The sequence below is a fragment of the Struthio camelus genome, chromosome 28 (assembly GCF_040807025.1).
Source record: "Struthio camelus isolate bStrCam1 chromosome 28, bStrCam1.hap1, whole genome shotgun sequence".
NCBI lineage: Eukaryota > Metazoa > Chordata > Aves > Struthioniformes > Struthionidae > Struthio > Struthio camelus.
In genome coordinates this window covers 1,847,492-1,867,556 of record NC_090969.1, presented here as the reverse complement: position 1 = coordinate 1,867,556, position 20,065 = coordinate 1,847,492, and the positions used below count along the sequence as shown (strand labels likewise).

General features: G+C 48.3%; 2 protein-coding genes across 2 annotated transcripts; both read right to left on the bottom strand.

Moving 5' to 3' along the window:
- Positions 1-1,088: 1,088 nt before the first annotated feature.
- Positions 1,089-10,165, bottom strand: LOC104152346 (keratin, type II cytoskeletal 5). The gene is made up of 9 exons (XM_009687653.2): positions 7,928-10,165; positions 7,091-7,305; positions 5,229-5,289; positions 4,608-4,703; positions 4,128-4,292; positions 3,322-3,447; positions 2,633-2,853; positions 2,222-2,256; positions 1,089-2,097 (listed from the first exon to the last, which is right to left on the bottom strand). The coding sequence occupies exons 1-9, from the start codon at positions 8,510-8,512 to the stop codon at positions 1,808-1,810; spliced, it is 1,794 nt and encodes a 597-aa protein (XP_009685948.2). The 5' UTR covers positions 8,513-10,165; the 3' UTR covers positions 1,089-1,807.
- A 3,519-nt stretch (positions 10,166-13,684) lies between these two features.
- LOC104152560 (keratin, type II cytoskeletal 5) lies at positions 13,685-18,610 on the bottom strand. Its single transcript, XM_068921324.1, has 11 exons — positions 18,172-18,610; positions 17,906-18,141; positions 16,838-17,058; positions 16,201-16,261; positions 15,697-15,792; positions 15,412-15,576; positions 15,156-15,281; positions 14,561-14,781; positions 14,404-14,438; positions 13,876-14,154; positions 13,685-13,833 (listed from the first exon to the last, which is right to left on the bottom strand). The coding sequence occupies exons 1-11, from the start codon at positions 18,608-18,610 to the stop codon at positions 13,685-13,687; spliced, it is 2,028 nt and encodes a 675-aa protein (XP_068777425.1).
- Between the last annotated feature and the right edge of the window lie 1,455 nt (positions 18,611-20,065).

The following is a 20,065-nucleotide window of genomic DNA, read 5'->3' as shown; positions in this document are numbered from 1 at the left end:
GGGGCTGAGAGTTTGCACCACGCCAGGGAATGTGGGTTGGCCAACATGGAAGAGGGGCTGCTTTCCCTCTGGGACTGATGTCTCGGATGGGCTGTAGATCCCATCCTCGTCTAGTCCCCTTATGCACTGGCCCCCTTTCCTGACCCTCAGTTTATGTTCCAGCTGCTGCCTTTGCCTCGAGGTTCCCACTTTGAGCCTTGGTTCCTATTGCTGCTCCCAGGATTTGTGCATGGTCTGAAAGAGTGCAGGGAGCAAGAGCCAGGGGATCCCTGCAGAGCCACAGGAGGGAGCCCGGGAACAGTGAGGAACTGCTTGAAATCCTCCATTAAGGCATGCCTCTGTGGGAGCTGAATGAGTACTGGAAGGCTGGGTCCTCTGGGCAGATTGGAAGACCTCAGGTTCATTAAGTGCTATTTAGCGAGATACTTGTGTGTACTAGGATAACCCTGACGCACAAATGCTGCGCCTGGTGGGATATTTGGAGCTTCAGCCTGCGTCTACCCCTCTTTTGAGTGCCGCCCTCCCTCTCAATTGCTCTTTTTGGTTACGGCAGCGTTTGGCTACTCCCCTCCCCTCCCGGGGGCTCCGATGCAGAGACCCCCAGCCCTGATTTGCTGTTCTCACCACATCCTTGCCACAATGCAGATGCCAGACTGGAGCTGTACTCATCTGCTGCAGGATTTGTCCCTGTTTGCAATTATAACTAGGGGCTGGGCTGGCTGAGTATCTGAGCTGTGCCCCAGAAATGTTAACCTGTGGATCCTGGTGGAACCTTTGGGAGTTGCCTTCCTTTTCCCGCTCCCCTGTGCTTCCTCACCCCGAGGCCTGCAGTGATTCAGCTTTTGGCTCAGACCTGGGGCAGCTTAGACTCCCCGTGCCTCAGTTCTCTATCCAACCAAACCTCCTTTCCACCCACCCCAGCCTGTCCTAGGGCCACACCAAAGCCTGAGTCCTAAAATTGAGCTTGATTTCTTCAAGGTAACAGTCCTTTCTTATGAGGTATCTACAGAGAGCCCTTACTCCAGCTGGGGACAGCACTCATCAATGACTGCATCCATGGAGAAGTAAATGCAATCAAAAAGCAGAAGTTTTAAAAATGACAAATGCTCTTTATTGGACATAGAGTATGGGAGGCCTGAAGTCAAGAGGCTGTAGCATGAGGACAAAGAGTTAGAAATCAGTGTGGCAATTCATATATGAAAAAGCAATAACCTTTCCCACAGGTGTCTCAGAAAAACAGAAGGGGCTAGAAATATCTTTAGTTGCAAACAAAACAGTTGGAGGTTGTAACACATGTTGCAGACAGAGGGTTTTAGAGTGCCTTGGAGCTATTTTCACTGCTGAGGACCTGGGACTGTGATTTCACAAAACTGCCGCTACGATCTTCTCTGTAGAGCTGTGTCCAGGCAGCAGTTAGCAGTGGAAATACCCTCCAGGAAATACCCCAAAATCTGAAGGAATCGGTTGTCCCCATTCAGCAAAGTGCTTCTGATTCATTTTAAATACGTGACTCCAGAGGGGACATGAAGTCGGAATGGAAGAACAAGTACTGTGCTGAAAGAGGGTCACCACTGGGGACCATCACGCTCTCCAAAGCCCTGTCGGTGACAGAAGTTACAACCTATGTTTTAGCCAAAGATGCTCCAGATTCTCGTGGATTGTCTCACCCAGTGCCCCTAGGGATGAGGGCGAAGGTTTCAGGAAGGAGAGGGTCTAGCACAGCTATTTACACCATTGATTCTTAGGGCAGTGCTTGCTTTCAGAAGGTAGGAAACACGCTGTCGTTTGAAACCCAGGCTTGCCATCCTTATCTGATGGTCTTTTTGCTGGTAGTGGTCTTGGAAACGATCCTCACGCTGCCTCCCGTGCTCGAGCTGATGCCTCGTCCACTTCCAGAGCTGAAGCTGCTGCCTCCGCCGTAGCTCAGCCCCCCGCCGAGCCCTCCGCTTCCCATGCCGAATCCGCTGCTGCCGCCGCCGCTGCTGCTCAAGCTGTAGCCGCCGCCACTGCCGCCACCTCCTCCCACGCAGAGACCTCCTCCCATGCCCAGGCTGCTGCCACTGCCATAGGCCATTCCACTCGAGGTGCTCACCACGGCTGCAAGGACACACAGTGTACACCCGCCTTAGACCCTTCTGGCTCCTCAGAGCAAGGAGGACCCACGCAATCGCCCCTGCGGCGGGGAGACAGGCAATAATGGGTAGAAGGTGGAGTTACTTACAGACGCTCACAGCTCCTACTCCTTCTCCTGCGAGCCTGTTGGGAAAGGAGGAGACCAGAAGGAAAGTAAGCAATAATGCCAAACCAGAGATGAGATGTAGCATTAGTTGCTAGGGCCATCTAATTTGGCCTCCGTGACCTTCAGCAGGGACTCTCCTCCATTGGGGTATGTCTGCATCACAAATGAAAGGTAATGGTGCTAATGCTGGGATTCTTTAGCGCACAAGGTGCCAAGAGTTGGACAAGCTCAACCTGTCCTAGAAAGCTCACAATTTAAAAATATCCTGGTTTCTGCCCTCCCATTACCTCACTTGGTGCTCCATTTCCTTGGAACGAGCAGTCTCTCTGAGCACAAGGAGGTGCACCCTTCTCTGAATAGCAGCACACAACAGGACCATACACTTGAGCTCACCTGCTCTCCTCTCCCTCCAGCAGCTTTCTGTAGGTGGCGATCTCGATGTCCAGGGCCAGCTTGACGTTCATGAGCTCCTGGTACTCGCGGAGCTGCCGAGCCAGGTCTGCCTTGGCTTTCTGCAGGGCGTCTTCCAGCTCGGCCAGTTTTGCCTTGGCGTCCTTGAGGGCCAGCTCGCCGCGTTCCTCTGCCTCGGCGATGGCTGCTTGGAGGTTGGCACACTGTGAGCGAGGGAAATGGAGTTAGTTGTTTAACCGGGCTGCCCCAAATTGCTTCTCTTGAGTATTGCTATGCTACTGTGGATGCTGGCTTGTAGCTCCCAGGGTGTTACTGAGAGGTCCTGATGGGCATTGAGAAAGTGTCCTAGGGGGTGACTGGGGAGCTGCAGCCATAATCCTGTCACCTAAGAAAAGGAGAAACATCTACATCTCCTTGCCTTTGCTGGGTTCATTCAATAGCTCGTGACTTGCTTCCCTAGCAAGAAAGTGGCTATCACAGCGCATCCTCACGCTGTGAGACCTTCTCCGATATGTAGAGACACAGAGGGCTGTGCTCCTTCTCATGCTGCTTCCAGTCCTGCTCCGAAGCCAGGAGCTGGCTCTTTACGTCATCCTGGATCACCATCACCTCCTGCCTGTCCCCACCGTGCAGCGACTGCTCTGCTGCAGGCTGGAGCTTCCCAATCCTACCTGTTTCTTCACGCTCTCGATCTCGTTCCGCAGCCTCTGGATCATCCGGTTGATCTCAGAAATTTCTATCTTGGTGTTGCGCAGATCGTCACCATGCCGCCCAGCGGAGACTTGGAGCTCCTCATACTGATAGGCAGAAAGAAGAGGAGTGGTGCTTAGGTACTGCAGGGCTCTGGGTCCAGAAGGGGTGAGCACCCTTCAGGGCACTTGTCCTTTTATTTCCAAACCACCTGACGCTCACAAAGTGCCAGTCGGGATTTTGGTTAAGGAGGGCCACCGCCCTCTGAGAAAGCTGTCCCTGGAATGACAGCCTTGGCCCATAGTTATCAATGTACAAGTGCGCAGGATCTAGTAAATACAGTTTTCAGCAGTGAGTAACGTCCCCAAGGCTTCCTCGTATTTTTAACATGATACTAAGAGCAAGGCTATGGTACTGCACAGAGCAGCTATGCACTGTGCAGAGTCTGGTCTGCGATTAAAATACTGGGAGGGAAAGAGGAATGCTCTGCATCTAAGGCCAGACATCCCAGTGGCTCATTGCGAGTCCAGGGTCAAGGCATTTAAGCATTACGTTACTTCGTTTCACCATGGGGAAAGTAAGGCTGGTCCAGTATAGCATTGCAAGGACAAACAGCGGAGATCTGTACTCAAAAGCCTATGGCAACGCACACAGAAAGATAGATTCATCTCTGGAGTAACACTGGGATCCTTTCCCTGTTTGTCCTGCCTCCTGACAGCTAATGTGATGCCAGTGAATCGTGAAAATTATCTTCCTGCCAGCCCTGTTTATCATGCTAGTTACCCACCTTGTTTTGGTACCAAGCCTCAGCCTCTGCCCGGCTCCTGTTGGCGATGTCCTCGTACTGAGCTTTGACCTCTGCAATGATGCTGTTGAGGTCCAAGTTTCGGTTGTTGTCCATGGACAAGACCACGGAGGTGTCAGATACTTGCTGCTGCATCTGGGATAATTCCTGCAGAAGATGCAAAAAATTAAGTCAGTCAGTTGTTCGGTATCTGGAGTGGAAACCATGTAGGCAGGAGATGTCCAGGGCACCCTCTTTGTCAAGCTCTCCTGTCATTTTCTTGCATTTTCCCCTACTCTGTCTCTACCTGTCATCTCCTGTACTACAGCTACGTTATAACTTCAAAAAGGCAGTTCTACTGAGTGTAAAGCACCTAGCATGGTGGCCAGAGCTCTGTGTTGCCTAATAAGTAATGAGCAGGTACTGAGAGCTATATGGTGAGGAGCTGTGGAGGATGCTAGCAGGGGGAGGCAGGCTGCTTACCGCTTCGTAGAGAGCTCTCAGGAAATTAATTTCATCTGCCAGCGAGTCTGCTTTGGCCTGCAGCTCGACCTTGTTCATAAATGCGCCATCCACATCCTAAAGAAAAGAAAGCCAAAGACTTCTGGTGATTCCACAAGCCAAAGGGACCTCAGGACACCAGCAGAACCATCGCTCTGCTTCCAGATCTGTTATTCTTTAGGTTTATTTTTATATTACTATGGTCAAGGCATTTTTTAGTGTAATATTGGGCATGTTGTTTGTGAGCCCGAATCGGGTTCTTGGTCAAAGAGCAAAGCTCTGACTCATGCTGATGTGCCTGGGAGTCAGAACCAAACTGAGCCACAAGAGGTCAGATGTTTTGTAACTGCAACGAGAGGACTTATCTTCAGGCCACATGGCAGCTCCTCCAGCCATACCAGATGGTTATTGTCATGGAGAAGGTTATGCCCATTCAGTGACCTGAAGAGGAGCTGGCCCAGCCCGACCTCGACATCCCAGCATCACATCTTCACAGGAGACCCAACTGTGAGGTTGGTGGACCCTAACTCCCGTTGGCTTTGGTTGGACTCTGTGTGCTGTATTCCCTTCAGGGTCCATCTCATAACTCCCAGTTTTACTCACCTTCTTGAGGACCACAAACTCGTTCTCTGCACCGGTGCGCCGGTTGATCTCATCTTCATATCTGTTAGGATAAATGAATGAGAGGACTTTAGTGGAAATGAAGAGCAAAGCCAGCATAGGTAGCAGAGATGGGACCACTCTGGCCCCATATTGTTAGTTGTGGCTCATGTCTATATTCCTTACTAACACTCCCAGTTGTCTACAGTCCAGAGCAGATGCAGAGCAAATGATTACTGACTCTGAACCTGCAAAGACACGGTGTGAGTAGTCCTGGCTAAAACTAATAGATACTAATCACTGTCCTTAAAATGCAGCTTATGTATAAATGGATGCAGGATCAGAGGCCGTTTCAGTAGGAAGGCAGGAGCAGGTATTCTTGGTGACCTTTGCCCAAAGCAAAGTTATGCAAAGACTTTCAATGAAGCTGCGTTGCAATGTCTGCAAATATATAATAATGTAACAATTTGATATTTGATATTATAATAATGGTAATGGCTCTGAATAACCTGGCTGAACCATTTAATTAAAAAAAAGTCTGTGATTCTTGAGCCGTGGTTGTGCCAGACCAGATCATTATGCTCAGACTATGCTTCTGCGGAACTTTTTATGGCTCAGAGCAATATCTTCTCATCAGATAATCAGGGCAGGGCTTAGCTAGAAAGTAGACAAAACATGTGGGCTGTTGAGGCAGAGACCTGGATTTTAAAGGCAAGTTTATGCCAGTTCTCTAACTAATATTGGCATAGGTATCTGTGCAGGTAGATCTCCAAATGGACATGGGAAGAAGAGAGAAAACACTAGTAGACCGAGAAATGACTGTAGACTTGAAATAAAACACAGTCTTTTTCCCAGGTAGTAGCTCCAAAATCCAGACAACCTCATTGGTCATTTTTGGCCTGATCAGTATTTATAAAAGACTGTAAAGTGTATCAAGACCTGAAATGCATCCAAGTACAATTTAACACAAGCTACTTCATGTCAGTCCATCATGTCAGCTTTAAATGCCGTTTCCCCCAAAATCTGTCTGTTCACATATTTAACGATCTAATATAAACATATTTCAGGCCTCCAAGGTATTTTTCTCAAATTTGGACTTGGCCAGATCTGGTTGAAGAAGGGAGAGATTTATCTTGCCAGAATTCAGCCATCTAAAAATTAGCTGCCTCACCTTAAAAAAATAAAAAACAAACACAACCCCCCACCCCCACCCCTAAAAGCCTTCTGTAAGTGATGGAGGCAGATTGTATGTCCTTAAAAGGCTCCATTGCCCCTGGACCAGACAGCTTATCTTAGGATGGGATAAATTGCCTCCCCCAGGGGAATCTTTTTCTCTGGTTTACTTTAGAGGGAGCCCAGACAACAGCCTCAGAGGAGCTGAGCATCTTTCACGTGGCCAGAGTTGAATGAGACTGAGCGCAAACAGATAGCCTGGGCCTCTCTGGAAAGGCTGGAATTTCCTCTGCAGAAGGAGAAAAACGTGTTGGTCCTTTGGGGGACTTTTGGAACTGACAGTTTAAGGCTCTGTTTCAATCCCTTTTGCATGCCCCTTATGCTCATGGGCTTTGCGTTTTGCCTTCTCCAGGAGTTTAGTTTCAGGAAAGTCGTGGGATCAGACTGTGACCCCTGTTACACTGGAGCAGCTTCCCGTGAGTGAATGAATTCTGCGCTCAATGCTGATCCTGCCTGATAGAAATCTGGCATAACAAGAGGTAACTGCGACTGGATTTCAATTCTACATATTCATCTTTGCAAACAGGATAGGAAAGCTAGTGCAAATCCCAGCCATGCTCTCGAGAGCAGGAACTGCCTGCCCCGACTTTCACAGCCATTAATAATCTAGACTAAGCAGCATGATTTCTTACTTGTTCTTAAAATCTTCCACCATGTCCTGCATGTTCCTCAGTTCTGAGTCCAGCCTTCCCCTCTCTCCCATAAGACTGTCTAGCTGCCGTCTGAGGTTGTTGATATAGGCTTCGAAAAGGGGCTCAAGGGACTTTCTGGTGACAGTCTGGCCCTGTTCTTGCAGGAGGGTCCATTTGGTTTCTAGTACTTTGTTCTGCTGCTCCAAAAATCGCACCTGGGAAAACAAAAACAGGCATATGCATGAATCCACCTGAGCAATGCACAAAAGCCCACTGCCAGGAGAAGGAGGGGTCACTCAATACAGAGAGAGGGGAGGGGGAAAGGCATTGGGAATATAGAGCAGAAATGGCTGAGGTCTTCCTGCAGGATTTTAGGGCACCAGATTCTCCAAAGTACCAAAAGCACCTGAGATGCTTAGTGAGTTCTTTCGAGGGCTGCTAAGCAGGCCAAATACCTGCATTTGCAACTTTAGGTGCCTGCTAGATGTTCAGCTTGACTGCCTTAATGGTAAACTGCTAGTATCCCATTGAGTTCTGTGGAATTTGCCATTTTATGCCAGCAGAAGATCCATCCAGCCCCACAACTGGGTTTTTTTTTGGTGGTGAGGGAACAGCAGAGGGATTGTTTTTTCAGTGAAGTCAGATGCTGGAAAACTCCTCCTTGTAGAGAGGAAATTTAAAACAATTCTTAGTTTTCAGCTAGTGGGAATGTCTAATGCCAAACTCATGCTGTTTGTTGGCTAGGTTTAGCTCAGGCAAGCCCCCAAATCCAAAGGAAGTTTCTTCCTTTAGTTCTGAGAATATGCACAGACTGATGGTTTAAGACTGAACTCTCACCTTGTCGATGAAAGAAGCAAATTTGTTGTTGAGGGTCTTGATCTGCTCCCGCTCCTGTGTTCGCACCTTCTGGATTTCGGGGTCAATATCCAGCTTGAGGGGTGCCAGGAGGCTCTGGTTGACGGTCACTTCGTGGATGCCACCCGGCGGGCAAACCGGGAACCCGGGACCACCTCGACCACCAAATCCAGGACCTCCCAGCCCAAATCCACTGCCCAGCCCATAGCCGCCACCACCACCAGCTCCTCCTAAGCCAAAACCAGCGCCTGCTCCGCCACCATAGCCAACACCAAAGCCTGCTCCTCCACCAAAGCCGTATCCGGCACCAGCTCCGCTCCGTAGACCTCCGCCGATCGAACTGTAGGAAATTCTTTTGCTTCCACCTAGGTTATAGAGACTTCTGCTGCCGAAGCCACCACCAGCTCCGAAGCCTCCTCCACCTCCGGCTCTTCCTCCTCCAACTCTGGAGACAGAGACGGAGCTAAAGCTGCTTCTGGCACCACCACTACCTCCTACAATAGCAGAACCTGAGCTAAAGCCCCTCATGCCCCCTCCAGTAGATGATCTGAAAGAGATCCGACTCATGGTGGCTCGTTTAACTGGAAGTGCAAAGAGCAGGAGAAAAAAAAAAAAGGCTGCTGAATAAAAGCTGAGCTGCAGGAAAAGAGCAGAGGGCAACGGAGACAGAAACCCCTGTGGTGGGAGAGCTTGGGAGCCTCCTCTTTTATCTGCTTGGAAAACTTGGCACGGGAATTCAGAACTTGACGTGCCTTGCAGCAACTTGCCTTGTCAAACACACCTAGGCTACAGCAAGGCGCTGAAAAATGCATTGTTTGCAGGCAAGAAAGTAACGGAGTGATAGAGCTCCCCTCCTGCCAAAGCCTGCTGCTCTGAGTCATGAAATTAAAATTGAATGGGACGACTCACTGCGGTCCGCGCTCTGGAGCAGGATGCAACTTGACTCTGCCGAGACCCTGGGAGCTGCTTTTCCTTACAGGAGCAAGGGGAATAACTTCTGTGGGCTCACTCATTTGAGTTCCTTGCACCAAAGTCTTTGCAAGGTTAGGTTTAGGGTTTAAAACATTGGGCAGCTAAAAGGGCAGGATGGGATATCTGCATAAATAGGGGCTGACGTTTCCAAGGCCACCTGGTCTGGGACTGGATGCGCACGTACTGTAGTCAGCTTCGATAATCTGAAGCGAAAGGTAATTGCTTCTCAGAGCGGGTCTTTGGATTTATTTTGGAAAAAGGCTCTAAACGATCACGAGGTGGACTTGCAGCCAGGAGCTGAGTGACAGTTGTCTCGTGGCAGTATTTTCGGAGATCTTACCAAAAAAAGTATCTTCCCTCATCGCAGGAGAAACAGGAAACGTGAAATTGATTAGCGTAGCTTTCAGTGACAGCAAGGGAATCGCCTTTCCAAATAACTCTAAATTACGCTAAGTCGCATGCCTTACAAAATATTAAAGCGATGATTGAAAGGATTGCTTTTCGTCTGGCGTGGTGTTCAAAAGCTCCATAAGAAATCAAATTTGTGTGGCTCTTCTCCCCCCTCCCCCCTCTATATTTCCCCTCTACCATGCAGTTTCCACGTCATCACTGGCTTTGAGATGTGCTGTACAGGGAAATTCGCCAGTGTTTGTTTTAGCTTCCTCCCACCCCTCCTGGGATAGTTCAATCAGAAGGTTTTTGAAAGTAACGTTGGCCCCTTTATCTTGAGCTTTTGGGTGAACCATCTCCCAGGCACTTCAGCCCCTGCAGTGGGGCTATATCATGCTTCAGGTAGAAGAGCTGAGACCCTCTTCTCTTGCGTGCATGAAGAACTTGACACAGGTTATAAGAGAAGATGTCCCCTCCCTCCCACCCAAAAAACATCTGCAAACCGTGTGCCAGACTCTGCCCAGCCACATCCTCGTGTGACGAGGGCTGCTGACCTCCGGCAGGTTACTTGTCAGCTAAGATAATGGCGTGAGGCACAGAGAGGAAAGCCAGATCAACGAAATCAAAAGGATTCTTGCAGAATTGGATACGTGAGCAATAAGTGCAGGAGCTTAATCCAAAATTAGCGGCTTAAGGGTATCTGCAGCATCGCATAGCTTGTTTCTGTTGATGTGTTTCCAACTGTCGGTTTTTTGTGTCTGGGAACTTGAAAGAACGTGAGCAGGAGGTTTTGGTTTTTTTTTTTTTTTCCTCCTTCCCCTTACTGCAGTCATCAAGGGGAGTATTCGCAAATATCCTTCCCTTCCAGCATGCCCATCTCTGTTTTGGGTGAGTCACGAGCACCTGAAGCGTATTCAGCCGAGCTATCAGGAAGCTGATGGTTGGGCCCGATGTTGCAACGTGCTCGCCTTGCTGCAACGGAGACATCTCAGCGGTAGCAAGGGGGTGCTCTCACCTCGGGAGTGGAGACGTGGGAACGTGCTGGAAATGTGAAGTTTCACGGGAAAATTGCACCCACGCTTGCCTGACCAGTCCAGAAGCTGCTGTGGCTGACAGCGAGCCCTGATTTCGTGTCTGCTATACAGAGGCAGGTAACTTCAGTAATAGAGTCAAATCAGAAGTAATTCCATAAATGCTACTGAGTTTATGTTGATGCTAAAACTAAGTAAACTCTGTCACAAGCATGGCAGATGTATGGAGATTTGTTGTTTTAAAGCTGCCGGTCCTCCGCAGATGTGGATTGGCACCTGCATGCCAAATCCAGGGGAACAGGGCCAGGCAACACCGACAGGGGATCTGCCTTTGACTTCCAAAGAACTATGCAAAGTCACACCTGGGAATCTGAGCGCAGGCTGCAAATGTTTTAATTACAGCAGTGGAAAAGGATTCACGTTCAAGGTGCTCATTAGCTCCCCAGCTCTTCTAGGAAAGGCTGTTGCTGCAGACAATGGTAATTAAGTGGAGTATTACAAAGGGTTTTGAAGAGTAAAGTGAAAGATGGCACAGAAACAAGGAAAAGTTTTGCAGTGTCTCTAAGCTCCGCAGAGCAAGGGAGGAGGTACAGGGCAAGCTGAGAGAGTTACGGTGCTTGCAGGAGCTCAGCTGCCTGTAAGCACCTCCACTGCTCTTTTGGACCCTGTTACTTGTTTTTTTTCATGCTAGTCTGGCAGAAAGACATTCAAAACTTACAAGGTTGATTAAGGTTAGGCCATCGTTATCTATATTAATACCTCACACCTGTGTAAAACAGCACTAGCCTAGGCGAGTGCAAGAAATCAGGATGACTCAGCTTATTTTTAACAGTCACTAATTTTTGGCTTGTCCGTCTGCAATATCTGCTGTGGCAGCCGGGGCCAAGGAGAGCATTTCTGTCCCCAGCCTTTGGTCTGTTTTACTGCTGCTCCTTTCATTTGCTGGCTGAAGGTAGATCTGAGGCTCTCGTGTGTCGGCGCAGCTGGGTTTCAGCAGGACTTTGCGGAAGAAGCTGTGAACGTACGTTGCAAACCTGCTCGGTTAGCATGTGCTTGCTTGCTCTTTCCCATTTGCTGCTCTGCGTTATGTAAAGCCGGGATGTTAGGAGGTCAAGGAAGAGGGAAGCATCTGACTCTTTGAAATGCAATAAGGTGTGAATGTTTGTCTGAGGGTTTTGGGGGTGTTTGTTTGGCTATGACAGCTGACAGGAGTGCCTGCATCCTTTGGTGAGATGCTCGGCTCTGGCTTACCAAAACCCAACCTGAATCTAAATCATGCTGATGTAAGCCTCCCCCAGAGCCCTGTAAAGGCTTGGTTTTGCTTTGCCTTTTTAAGAAAATCTGGTTTTTGCCCTAGCTAGTAAAGCTGGCCAAAATGCTCCCTGCCTTGGAAGAAAGACTTTTTGGATTAGCCCCTAGCATATGCTAAGAAATGAACTGTGATTAATTTTGTTGTTGCTTAACAGAAGAGCGGCCCCCGCCGCCTCCTCCTCTTTTTGCCCGCTCCTCAACTTGTTTTGGGACAGCACACAACCAATTTTGAGCTTCTCATTACTTTTTTCAGAATTTTGAAACTTTTTCCCCAAAGTAAAATGAAAGCCTCCTCCAGTTCACTTCACGCCACTCTGCTGAAGATCAGAGAATATTTCTTGCTACTGATTCTGCTTTAGAGTAAAAAGAATCAAGAACAAATAAATTATAATCCACTTTTACTGGACACGCTCCAAAAAGAGAAAGGAAAGGAAACACGGCGTCATTTCAGTATCATTGAAGTATAAAAAGCCACAATTTTTTTTTAATGGTACTTTCACAAAAATAAAAAGACACAGTGGTATGCTAGAGGGGTAAATGCAGCATTAAAAAAATGGGAAAATAGAGTTTTATTCTTGCAGTGGTGTGCCCCTGGGCTCCTGCTCCCGGTTGCCGTATTTCCCAAGAGCTGAACTGAAACACGACTACACTTCTCAGCTTACCAAATGCATTTCTTTTGACAAGAAAACCCCCCCGCAGTGAAGAAGCTGAAATACCCCCAGGAGAAGTATGGACATGGCCCTTCAGGCAGTTTGTTCAGAGCAATTTTCACTAGAGTGGACTTTTGCCTCCATTGCTGCTACCAGCACAGAGGGGAAAGTCAAAGAGACCTAGGCTGTTGGATGATTTTTGCACTTTTTAAGCCATTCCCACAAAACCTTGCCATGAGACAACAACAACCCAGTTTGACTCCAAACACTAATGTTCTGCCCCAGTTATTATGAAAAAAAAAAAAGATAATTCATAGAGCAAGCCCTTTTCCAAATGGTTTGGATCAGTTGTATGTGGCTCTTCTGACAAAACACACCCGCAAGGTTACCTGCAAGCTGTTTGGTGCATGAAGTGTTTGCCTGCATTTTGAGTTTTGAACGGATGCCACTATGGGGCAAACTTTCATTTAAGAAGAGAAAGCAAAGGAATATGAGTGTAGTTTGCAGTTCTTTTTAGATAAGCTGTTTGCAAGTTTAAGCTGCATGCCTCTAGGTGGTGCTTTTCAGATGCAGTTATCTCAGATCACTTTCCTAACGCTACGCTCTGAATCAGTGGCCAGGCTTGTGTGGATGCTGAATTCTGCCTGACTTCAAAGACAGTTGCAGTTGCTCGGTACATCTAGAGGAAATGTATTTTTAGAAGCTCGGCTGTGGATGGGGAAGAGAGGGTTTTTCCACTGCACTCAAGGTACTTTGAAGTGACCCCTAATGGGTTTTATGCTCCCACAATAAGGGATATTTTAAGAGGGGCTCTGCGCTTGCAAACCGATGCCTTGGTTCTTTCAGCAACCTCCCAAGGTATTTCTACATAGCAGAAAAAACCCCGTGTGTATGATAAAGACAGGTTGCTTAACTTGAAGAAATGAGTTTGGATCATCCCAGCAGTGAAGACTAAGCAGGCTGGATTAAAGCAAAGTTCTCAGCCCATCCCTGGGCTTCTGTAGACCAGAACTGCAAATGCTAAACTGAGCTAACCCCCTGAGTTATTGCATCTTTACAGCTATTTGATCTGCGTTAGCTGATGTCAGTCAGCTAGCTGCAACTACAAAAAAGCTGCTCAGCCTCAATTTAAAAAAAAAAATAAAGCAATCCTCAAACCCTCCCATTCCCCATTCAGAAAAATCACTCAGGCCTGTGTTTTCCTTTTAAACCTGTTTCAGGTCCTTTGAGAAATCTGCTTAGCGTGTGCTCCACTGCTTTTCCTGCATCAGGACCCAAATGCTTAACAACTACGGTGCAAAGAGCAGGACCAGGGACAGGCAAGGAATGGTGATGGGCAGAAGCGATGCAGGAGTGCTGGTTCTGTGGAGGGTCTCATGCTGGTTTTACTCGGGCTGCACAGCATTCTTCAGGCTTTGGCTTTTTATGCTTTTTTTGCTGGAGGAGGTTTTGGAGACGATTTTCACACCTGGGTTGGTGCCTTTTGCACTTCCAGAGCTGAAATTCCCTCCTCCAGTGCTCAGCCCGCTGCCACCTCCTCCTCCTCCATAGCCATGACCACTTGCGATGCCAAGACTGCTGCCTCCTCCCAGGCCAAGAGCACTGCCTCCTCCATATCCACCTCCGAGGCCACTGCCACCTCCGAGACCAAGTCCTCCTCCGCTTCCAAAGCTGTAGTTTCCACCACCAGCGCCTCCTCCGAGACCAAAACCGCTTCCGCCGCCTCCTCCGAGACCTAAACCGCTTCCGCCGCCTCCTCCGAGACCTAAACCGCTTCCGCCACCTCCTCCACTTAGGCTCAGCCCACCAAATCCTCCTCCTCCGCCAGCCATTCCAGAGCTGGAGCTGATCACAGCTGTAAGAAAAACAACCAGAGAGTCGGACATCTGCTGTGGCAATCACCCCATTCCAGAAAGCAGCATAATCAGGTCCCAGACCCATGGGAATTTAATCTGACTTCTATCCGCTATATAAGCCGCTAATGCTTGTGGTAGGTTCTGAATGTTTTTTCTGGAGGAACTGGCCCAAATCTGCCTTTTCCCAAGGTTGCCTGCAGACTCTATTCCCAATGGACCCGAGATAAAAGAAGAACTGCGATACTTACAGTAGCTAATGGGGTTCAGTCCTTCTCCGCTCAGTCTGTTGGAGGGCAGAAAAAGGCAAGGTTAGTGCGAATGAAGGAGACGGGGGGAGACCAACCTGCTTGCAGGGAGAGAATGCAATTGTCTCTCTTATTATTGCTACAGGGATTTTTTTCCCACCTGCTCTCCTCTCCCTCCAGCAGCTTCCTGTAGGTAGCAATCTCGATGTCCAGGGCCAGCTTGATGTTCATGAGCTCTTGGTACTCACGGAGCTGCCGGGCCATGTCAGCTTTGGCTTTTTGCAGGGCGTCTTCCAGCTCCATCATCTTAGCCTTGGCATCCTTGAGGGCCAGCTCCCCACGCTCCTCGGAGTCTCCGATGGCCGTCTGCAGGGTGGCGCACTGCAAGGGGAGGAAATGGGACTCCTCCTAATTGCTGCTTTTCTTTGTGTGCAAGAATTACCCAAAGAATAAAACCATTCTGGCCCAGGTGTTAATGAACAATGGTTCTGACTAAGATCGTTAATCCATAGCTAACTCTGCAGCCTACACAACACTGCTGGAGTAGAAATGCCAGCCTAGAAAGAGTGATATGATATATGGGCTGAGGATACGGAGTGGTACCCCTTTCTGGAGGAAATTCAACACATCTAATGAGGCATGTCACAGTCTAGAGCTGCTGAAGTCCCTGAAGAGCAAGGTGGTGGCAAAGAGCAGAGCTGTGGTACTAAGGGACTGCAGGATGGGGCTCCGTGGGCTCTTTCTGCCAGTCCTACCTGGTTCCTCACGTTCTCTATCTCTGACCGGATTCGTTGGATCAGCCGGCTGAGCTCTGAGATTTCTCCCTTTGTGTTGCGCAGGTCCTCTCCATGCTTCCCAGCGGTGGCCTGCAGCTCTTCAAACTGAAGTTCAGAAGGAAGAGTGAACGGTATAAGATGTCCAGGTAGGCAGGATGTTAATTAAACTGCTTCACATGGGAACAGCAGTCGTTTTTTGCAGGAATGCATCCATGGCATCTATGGATCTGCTCACCTTGGTTTGGTACCAAGCCTCAGCCTCTGCCCGGCTCCTGTTAGCAATGTCTTCGTACTGAGATTTGACTTCAGCTATGATGCTGCTGAGGTCCAGGTCCCGGTTGTTGTCCATGGACAGAATGACAGCGGTGTCGGACACCTGTGCACTGAGCTGAGCCAGTTCCTGGGAGGAAGCACACAGGGTCATGGGCCTCCTGCACTTACCTTTTCAAATGCCGTGAATGATGGCAGACAGTGTCCAGGGGGTGACAGCAGGACAGAAATCGGGGGAGAGGATCTGTACCGCATCATAGAGGGCTCGGAGGAAGTTAAGTTCATCGGTCAGGGCATCCACCTTGGCCTCAAGCTCTACCTTAGTCATGTAGGCAGCGTCCACATCCTGGAAAACAGCAATCACAATGACATCTGCAGCATCCAAAACCTCCTCTTTGGCTCAACCAAGAACTGGCTAAGCTGAGAGATTGGGCTGCCCTTTTCATTGGAGAAGCCATGCTTAGCGCATCCACCTGAAAGAGCACCAAGAGTACATCTCTTGGCCAAAAGAAGTGATTCTGTAACCTCGTAAGGGGGTGAGGATGGGGTGCAGGTAACTTGGTCTGGTACCTGGGGTTCCTGGCATTGCTGACAATCTTTGCATCTTGCCCAGGCAAGTGTGTGTGTTTGTCATGGGGCAAGAGTGGGGCATCCTTCTCCAAGCCCCTCACTTTAAGAATCCCCCAGGGATCTGATCCCCCAGTGCGATCTGTAGGATTAGCTCAGCATCCATAACGCTTTCCATCTCACCCACCTTTTTAAGCACCACAAATTCATTCTCCGCTGCTGTGCGCCGGTTGATTTCCTCTTCGTATCTGCAGGGATGAAAGGAAAGACACGCTGAGTCATATCTTGGTGAGGAGAAAAAGCTGTACAGGTAGGACTGCAAGATTATCTGGGCTGGGGTTGGCATTTGCAAATCAACCCCTTGGAGACTGCCCTGCTCAAATTTGTGAGTCTCTTTTCTCAAGGGGTTGAAACAAGACATGTTGACGTAATGCAGATGAAACAAGGAAGGTAAAGCGCAGTCTGTTTAGATGATTTTCCTTTGCAAATGTCATCACAAACTGTTTTATTCTGGCTGAAACTGCCCTTGCTGATTGGAAAAATGTTGATGGACCACTTTTTTCCTGCTGGGAGGGGGGCTCTGCAGGGAAAGGCACCTTATGAGAGCTGTATCTTAGCGGGTGATTAGTTAGGTACCTTGTGATGGGCTGGAGATACTTGTCTCCTTCCACTGTCTACCTTAGGAGGTTTGACGAATACTAGATATTTGACCTTGAAAAAGGTCAATTCAGGTGAGATTAATCCTACTGCCTAATGCTAAGCTGAACCATTTGCATCCTGTTTCACCCTAGGGTGCCTGGATGTGCAGTTGAACAGGCACTCACTTGTTCTTGAAATCCTCAACGAGGTCTTGCATGTTCTTCAGCTCCCCATCCATGCGTCCCCGTTCGTTGAGCAGGCTGGCCAGCTGCCGTTTCAGGTTGTTGATGTAAGCCTCGAAGAGTGGGTCCAGGTTGTTTTTGCCTGTATTGTTTTTTTGACCCTGCTCCTGCAAGAGTGTCCATTTGGTCTCAAGCACCTTGTTCTGCTGCTCCAAGAAGCGAACCTGAACATTGGGAAGCAGAAGGTGTTTATTGTGAGGTACCTGTGAGCGGGCTGACAGACTAGAATCAGGACCTGAGACTGACGAGCAGTACCGACTGAGGGGATCCCAAACCAAGACCAGTGAATCCAGCTGTATATATCCTCCAGATTATCTAGGTCTAGGTTAACCCATCCAGTAGCTAAGTGAATCTGACATCAGTGGACAGTTCTATTTAGAGGTAATTTACTTCAGCAAGCTAATGAGTAATCATGAAAAAAAAATGTGAGTTCAGCTCTTTCATCATTTGCTTTCTTTAACATCCTTCAATTTTTCCTTCTTTATATTTATCTTCCTTCTTTAAGCTAAGATTTGAGTACTACAGGTTAAAAGACAAGCACTTAATTGCCCTTCCTTTTACTCATATGTACTCTGTTTAAGGTGTTTATCCAAGTAAAAGCCAGGAGAGGACTCAACATGAGTCAATGGGCAAAGGACTTTAGCTCACAAGCGAGAAAACTGGATGTATCACCTCTGCTGTGATACTGAATAAAGAGAGCTGGGTTAGTTCTTCAGCAGCTAGGTCAGTTCTTCAGCAGCTAGGTCTAGACCTGGAATAGGCTAGCTCCATTTGAGCTAATATGCCATGTTTCTCAGGCACAAAACCCAAATCTAATCCTCTTTTACAAAAGTTTCCAATGTCTGGTCCTGAACACACTAAGAAATGTGTTCTCTTTTGATTACTTCATAATTGAGACATGCATGTAGGAAATATGCAATAGAGTGAAGATTTATCAAGTCGTATTTTTGTAGATGGGAGACTGCCTCACTCACTCTCTGTCACAGTTAGACATACTTGATGAAATCTCACCTTGTCAATGAAAGAGGCAAATTTGTTGTTGAGGGTCTTGATTTGCTCCTTCTCATCTTTTCGCACCTGCTGGATATTTGGATCAATCTCCAGGTTCAGGGGTGCAAGAAGACTCTGGTTGATGGTCACTTCTTGGATTGTACCGACTCCAGGTGGGCCCACACCAAATCCCGCTGGAGTTCTGCCACCGCCCAGCCCTCCGCTGAATCCTCCCAGTCCACCTACTCCACCAAAGCCTCCACCACCTCCATGTCCACCACCAAAACCAAGCCCACCAGCACTTCCACCAAAGCCATATCCTCCACCTCCACCTCCACCACCTCCACCACCAAGACCTAGACCAAGTCCAAGACCACCACCAGCTCCACCACTGCCAAATCCATAGCTGCCACCACCGCCACTTCCCAGGCCAGAGCTACCACCAGCTCCACCTCCAAAAGCAGCCCGAAAGCTGCTTCCAACACCAATGGAAATCCTCTTGCTACCACCAAGGTTGTAGAGGCTCCTGCTGCCGAAAGCAGCGCTGCCGCCACCGCCGCCGCCACCTCCTCCACTGAGCCTTCCAAAAGCACCTCCACCTCCTCCAGATCGTGCCATAGACATTGAGCTAAAGCCAGCCCTGTTGCCACTTGGAATAATAGCTGAGGCAGCAGTGAAACTTTTGCCTCCACCTCCGGCTCTCATGCTGTAAGTTTGGCGGTTCATTGCAGCAGGAGATAAGAGCCCAGCACAGTGAAGAAGCAGCAGACTGGTAGAGTGCAGCTCTCTGATGGAAGGGAGCATGGCATGGCCTTTTTATCCCTTTGGGGATCTGGGCTTGGTTGCGTGGAAGTCAAGAGATCAATTTAGTGCCTTCATGGTTTTGACATGCCAGGCAGCCAGCTGTCTTATTGAAGTTGTTAAACACTGACTGCACTCAAACACACCTATTGGAGCTGGTGTGAATCCGCTCAGCTAGAAGAGTTATCTAACTCCCTGATTTCTGGCAGTGAGAGCTCAGCCATAGTGCAAAGCCTCTGTATGCTTGCAGAGATGCAAGACCCCCCAAAATAGGTGAGAAAGAGGAATGTATCCCTGGATATTGGCAAAACCTCTTCACTGCTTAAAAGATGCAATAGATCACTACAGAGCTTAGTGGAGCGTTTCTCTAGATTCATTTGAATGGAAGGCAGTGGGTCTGAAATTGCTAAATCTGAACCAAAATATTTCATGGGGTTTCTTGGCCTGAAGGCAAAGAGCAGTCTGCCTGTTGACTATCTGCATTTGTTAGGCAGAGATTATCTTTTTGAGCTGAATCAGTGCCTAGTGCCATGAGGTGCTGGCCCATGATTTGCCTCTGAGATACTATATGTAGGTGACATCTCACTTAAATTTTGGCTATTTAAAATTAGGTATTTAGTCGTTGGCAGATTTTCTAGGCTGCCTTTCTGGAGAGATTAGCATCTCTGGAGGGCACCTCCAACCCACCCAGAGATGGTTGTTGCAGTGATCTCCATCCAACTGATGGCACAATCAGTACATGTTCATCTGGATCTAAAAAGCGTTTTCAGTGAAAGACAATCATGTTTCTGAAAAATTTTTTTGTCCAGCTCTGTGGACCTATGCTGTTTGCTTGTTAGTATTAAGTCCTTGAGAAAAAGCAAAGTCAACAGGGTGTGGTGGCATTTCTGGCCTCTCAGACTTTGCCAAATTGCCATGTTTACAGAATTTTATTCTTTGTATTTAAGATCTCAGTTCACTATCAGCATTTAGGTATCCTGGTGGCATTGCCTTCACTGTGCACATGACTGGAGCTCAATATATGCCTAAATATTTGCAGGACAGGACTCTACATGCTCTTTGAAATACATTCCTGTGCCCGAGTGCTACAAAACCATTAAGTACAAGCTAAAGTCCCACTGGCATCTTTGGAAGAAAAATTAAGCAGGTGCTTCACGTTCTACTGAATATGGAAGCCCAAATGCATGATTAACCCTGCAGAAATGCTGCCAGTCAGACTCAAAACAGGAGCGTTGGGCCACTCAAAGCGAATTTCCCATTGCAGTGCCAGCTAGCACAAATTGGCTTGCTTCTCTTTGGAAAATGTTGGGATAAATCTACCCAGGCTGAAATTCATGAACTTATATTGCCTTGATTATTTGCATAAAATGCAAAGCCCAT

Coding starts and splice junctions, on each gene's coding strand:
- LOC104152346 (XM_009687653.2), bottom strand. CDS start 8,512: ATGAGTCGGATCTCTTTCAGATCATCTACTGGAGGGGGCATGAGGGGC. Junction 5,290..7,090: donor GTGGAAGATTTTAAGAACAA/GTAAGAAATCAT, acceptor TTATCCTAACAG/ATATGAAGATGAGATCAACC. Junction 2,854..3,321: donor TCGAGAGCGTGAAGAAACAG/GTAGGATTGGGA, acceptor CCTCGCTCACAG/TGTGCCAACCTCCAAGCAGC.
- LOC104152560 (XM_068921324.1), bottom strand. CDS start 18,610: ATGAACCGCCAAACTTACAGCATGAGAGCCGGAGGTGGAGGCAAAAGT. Junction 15,793..16,200: donor AATTTGTGGTGCTTAAAAAG/GTGGGTGAGATG, acceptor GCTGTTTTCCAG/GATGTGGACGCTGCCTACAT. Junction 14,782..15,155: donor TAGAGAACGTGAGGAACCAG/GTAGGACTGGCA, acceptor CTCCCCTTGCAG/TGCGCCACCCTGCAGACGGC.